We start from the raw sequence: 5,203 nt of genomic DNA, 5'->3' as shown, positions 1-5,203 counted from the left end.
TCTGATCCGAGCTGGTTGAGGAGGAGCGTGTCAAGGAAGAAGAGGGATCGGGGGGGGGGGGTCGGAGAAGTGAGAATACGAGAAGAAAAGCAGAGGTAGGGGTTGTTGCAAAGCGGGGATAGGATAGTAGGGTGTGCGGGACTGAAAGAGGAACATTGCATGACGACCATAGAGGTGGATCAGAATGTGACATGAGATAGGAATGAATAGCAAAACACTCTTCCGTGCTGATACAATGGATAGGAATGTGTGAGGCGAGTGTGTCCAACGCGTAAGCGGGCAAGAGAGACAGACAGATAGGCAGAAATAAGTATATGAGCAAAGGGATAGTAAGATGGATAGATCTACATATGTTCACTGGTAATGGTTAAGTGATAATTACATGAGGCTAGTTAAAACCAGACAGATACAAGATATAACCGAAGAGTTGCTATTATTTATTCATTAATTGAATATAATCAATAACTTTCTAAATACAGACTATAAATACATATGAGGTTTACCAAACTTACGTGCCTAGATAGCTCAGTTGGGAGAGCGTTAGACTGAAGATCTAAAGGTCCCCGGTTCGATCCCGGGTCTGGGCAGTTTTGTCATACCCGGCGAACCGGCTGACCGCGTGGCAACAGTGTCGCGTGGCAGGAAGAGCAGCCGGCCTTGGCTGTGGGAAGCCTTATCGCTTTCTCTCGCGAGAGAGGAGAGACAGAGAGAGAGAGAATGGGGGGGGGAGAAGAGAGAGAGTAAGAAAGAGAAAAATAGAGACGGAGAGAGAAAGCAGGAGAGAATAATTAATAACTTGGAACGCTGGTCTTGATACAAGAACCCAGCTCTTGCCCTCAAAACAGCGATAAGGTTTCCCGCAGCCGAGCCCGGTCGCTCTCCCCGCCGCCCGTCCAGCTGGCACGCGGTCAGCCTGTTCGCCGAGTTGGCAAAACTGCCCAGACCCGGGATCGAACCGGGGACCTTTAGATCTTCAGTCTAACGCTCTCCCAACTGAGCTATCTAGGCACAAAATACAAAGAAACAAAGCTCACATTTGCTGCTCGATTACATTTACTATTTAAGTCCAAGATAGCTACTCTCCAATTTTGATGTGCTCCATATGTTTTTACCCATTATCATGCAACTATCAAAGAGAAAAAAAAGTGCATATTCACCAAGTACAACTCTGCTACCGGTGCAAAATGCCTGTAACTATTCAAAATTTCAAATACATTTCTGATTATCCATACAGCCTGTTCAGGAACACCTGTTACCTCTACATTTCTACATACCTGAAGCACTTGATACTGTAATATATACTGTCACGGTATATGGCCTTGGTAACCTAAAAGCCCTGGATTCTTTTTCCTGGTCGCTTGCTTGATCACCTAACTCCAATTAATATCTATACACAAAGCTAATCCTCATGTACACACTGAATCCATTTGCTCGTCTGTGTGTGTATATATAATCAAGCCTCCAAGTGCATTTGTATTAAACATGAATATAAATGTAGTCTCAGAGTTTTCTGAAATACCTTCCCTAGAAGCTAAATGAAGATAAGAACGATTACTTACGGCTGTCCCCAACACAGTTCACGAGTTCTCCCGCCAGCTCTACCCACTGTGTATTGCTTCTGATTAATCATTCGTTTAATACTATAGAAAAAGTAAATGTTTTTTTCCTCTTTTATTCACATTAATGATGCTACGTAGGACATTTAATTGAAGTTGATTTTTACTTTCAGACAATATTAGAACCTTACAAATCAGGCAGCAATATCTCCACAGTTAAATCTTCCTTAACTGTATGTGGTAATACAAAATATTCTCCCTTTTTTTAGCTTCTGGGCACCTAACAGAAAAGTGATTAATAAAATATTATTCGTACGCAAAAAAATGTCACCGAAACGTGGAATTATATGTAGGCTGTCAGAGCAGTTGCTTATTCCCTACAGTAGTAGCATGGTTGTTCTTGCATTGCCCAGAAGGGGTTATATTTTAACAAAAAACATTGTTGTTACAGGGGTGGCGTGTTCAAACATCCAAATCGTGTTTTATAGCAGTCACGACAATCCTGACTACATAATGATTAACAGGATAATATTCTGCATAATACATTAAGAGTCATTCACTACGCACCCCAAGCCTGATGCTGAAATTTGAACATCAATTGTAGGAAAAATAGTTCCTATGAAAAATCTTTATTCAGATTCCGATGAATCTTACCTATTTCTTCCCATATTGCTCATTTGCTCGTCAGAGAAATGTTAATGATCAATGGGTTCAAAGCAAAATAATTGTGTTAGACATCAAAGGTCATTTAGCACTATAGAAAGGTGTAATGGTTGATAGTTCAAAAACAAATAAATGTGCTAGACATCAAAGGTCATACAGCACTAGGGTAAAGTATTGTGGCGAAAAGGGTAGAAATGAGTTAATAGGATAAGTGGACATGAGAAGGGAATGAAGAAGAGGAAAAGGAAAGGGGAAGAAGAAAAGACCATGCAAAACGATGGCTGAGGTCGGAGGTCTCCTAATCCCCCCCCCCCCCCCCCGACTACATCGAGCAAGGGACTGGGGTGGGGGTTCGTCAGAGAAGTTACGTTAAAGCAATGCACGGGAAGCATGGCAAATCTTGATAGACCTTATTGGAATAAGCGTTAGGCTGGAGTTCTAAAGGTCCCTGGTTTGAGTCTTAACACTATTCAGGGCCCAACAGATCTGGGACATCCATATCTCAACACTCACTTAGTAAGAACACAGATCCCTACAAGGAACTTAAATAACCTTCTCATTATCTAAATTAGATATGTTCACCGTCACCTTGTTCGCGAAGAAAATTTAAAAGCTTGAATGGTTAGATTGGGTAAACTCCGCATTTAGAAACGAAAATGGCTGTCTATTTTAACAGGATAGTAATTACGAATAAGAGATTTTCCTGAAGTTCTATTTCCTTTACTTCTATGCGATAGCTACGTGTCCTAAGCACGTTATCTACCAGAACCATTCCTTAGGCCATTTCCAAGCACCCGGAACCTAATATAGTTTACATGCCACAAAGAGCCGATGGTTCAGCGATATCGGTTCCTCAGACTGAACGATTATGGTATAAAGCTTGGAAGAAAAAGATTTGTATGCAGAAGGTAGGGTTTTTTTTTATATCTCCAAACGTTTCGTCAACAAAGCCCTTTCCCTAGATCTTCAGATTGTTTGATATTCTATTCAGATTTTAATTTTCACTTCGTAATCCTTTCTATGATTCATGTCTGCTAAAAAAAAGTTGTACTATATAAGAAAATTGTATATTGTTGGTCTAACACGAACCCTCGTAATATGGTCTTGCATGGATGAATACCAAAATTTTAATAACATTTCAAAATCCCTTGAATTGTCTTTGTAATTTTACAAAACTAGGACTTCATTTTTTGCATTATAAATCACAGAATTATCGGTTGGCTATAAATGTGAAAAACACAGGCCACAACTCGATTCCAGAAAGTTGTGCACAATAAATGCGAAGTCTATGATACCCTCAAAATCATTTTTTACAACAATTTCTTTTGTGTGTTAGACATTACTTTGATGAAGCTTAAGTCCCTTTGATTAAAGTAAATGAAAGATGTTGTTTTACTTCTTGTAAATTTTATTGTAATTTTACCATTTCAGTTTTACTCCCTAAATTTAGTCTCATTCTAGATGAGACACGGTTTTAAAACTGGTCATACAAAAAATAACATTATTTCATCATCGTACTATTCTCATGCAACGTACCACATTCATAAACACTTATTACGAACTTCATTTCTAAGCTGCATCCAGCCTGTATTCATAAATGTTTTTTCTACATTCAACTTTTTATTCTGTTACGTCACTACAATCTTTCATACTGGTTGCACTATGAAAATGTCTTTCTAGAAAGTGATATTTGCTTAAAAGTGAAGCTGGAAATGCTTCGGAAATAGAAGTTTAAGTTCTACTTAGAGCTAAAAGGGCTTAAGGGAGAATAAACTCCCTTTTGTGTCATATGACTAGTCTTTTGTCGTAGGTGGTTTGATATTTATAGCCTTTTCTAAAGCCGGCCCAAAAATATCTGCTGCAAAGGGATCCCCCTTCACGATCTTATAATGATGGCTTTCAGGTACTTTCGGCAGCGTATCCTTACGCAGGCAAAGTCGAAAGTGAATTGCTTGTTTAAGAAGGTCCTTGACGTGGAATGTCAATGACTGCGCTGCATCTAGCATTTGCTGTTGTAAAAGGCGGATCACGGATACTGCGTCCAGCTCAGGATCAGACTGTAATTTCTCAGCCATCCTGCCAGCAAAGTCTGAGCCATATGCCAAAGCAGCCTGAACTGAACTCAAAGCTAATGCGGACTGCCGAGTCCTCCCATCCGCCTCAACATAATGAATCCGAGGCCGACGCAGGTGCACAGGAATGTCATCCATTTGGATGCGAGGAGCAGACAGGAATCGAAGTGTCTGTGCATAAGCTGATGGCCCAGCAATGGAACTCACCCCTGTGAATCCTGGAGGCAGAGACAGCATCCTCGGTGCATATGCATCCGCTACAGATTTCCACAGCTCTACAAACTCTTCTCCAAGCGCTGTTAATACTTCAGAGGGCTCTTGATGAAAATTTACATCTAGTCCATTTGATGTGGCAGACAGAGCTACAGTAATGTTGGAATGTTTATCTGGGAAAAGCTGATCTGCTTCAGCCAGAGACTGCTTCAACCTGTTCGCTGCCGCCTCCCACGAATGATACGTACTGCTGTCTGTTGAGGGAACATATCTACATTTCATGACACTGTTCCCCGAGTTCCGTGTGATTTGAAACTCAACATTATCAATCGGTTGACGAGATAGTGCACCGTTTTCATCCACAAATGGTTTAGTAGCAACGAGTTTACCGCCGACCATACTAACATTCCAATCTGATGGCACTGGAAACCATATACCCGGAAGAGAATTACCTGTACCCTCTCCAAGCACACCTATGGCAGGTGGTTTATCTGTGGTTACTGGATATGGAAGAGGCATAGCTGACTCAAAGGAAGAGGAAGGAATGGAGGAATGTACCATGTCAGGATGTAAACCAGAAGATGACCCTTCCTTTGCTGACAGAGAGTGGTCTAATGCAGAATGAGGAGAAATCTTTCTTCTCCTTTTTGGTGGCGGTAAAGATGAGAAAGATCCAACCTTACCCCCCTACCCTGGACG

The 5,203-nt window shown here is 41.1% G+C and overlaps 1 protein-coding gene and 2 non-coding genes across 3 annotated transcripts in view; 1 reads left to right on the top strand and 2 right to left on the bottom strand.

The window, feature by feature from the left end:
* The first annotated feature begins 514 nt into the window (after nucleotides 1-514).
* On the top strand, nucleotides 515-587 carry Trnaf-gaa. Its single transcript has one exon. It is a non-coding gene; the product is annotated as a tRNA-Phe (tRNA).
* Nucleotides 588-935: 348 nt separating this feature from the next.
* On the bottom strand, nucleotides 936-1,008 carry Trnaf-gaa. The gene has a single exon. It is a non-coding gene; the product is annotated as a tRNA-Phe (tRNA).
* A 2,601-nt stretch (nucleotides 1,009-3,609) lies between these two features.
* Nucleotides 3,610-5,203, bottom strand: part of LOC119590113 — a gene marked incomplete in the record, with an annotated part of 27,790 nt that continues 26,196 nt past the window's right edge. The window contains 1 exon segment of the mRNA XM_037938882.1: nucleotides 3,610-5,203. This exon segment is cut by the window's right edge and continues 1,132 nt beyond it. Coding sequence (XP_037794810.1) covers nucleotides 5,184-5,203 — 20 coding nt within the window.

The sequence above is a fragment of the Penaeus monodon genome, chromosome 26, assembly GCF_015228065.2.
Source record: "Penaeus monodon isolate SGIC_2016 chromosome 26, NSTDA_Pmon_1, whole genome shotgun sequence".
Taxonomy (NCBI): Eukaryota; Metazoa; Arthropoda; class Malacostraca; order Decapoda; family Penaeidae; genus Penaeus; species Penaeus monodon.
Note: the sequence above shows the minus strand (reverse complement) of the source record. Positions and strands in the feature narration are given on the sequence as shown.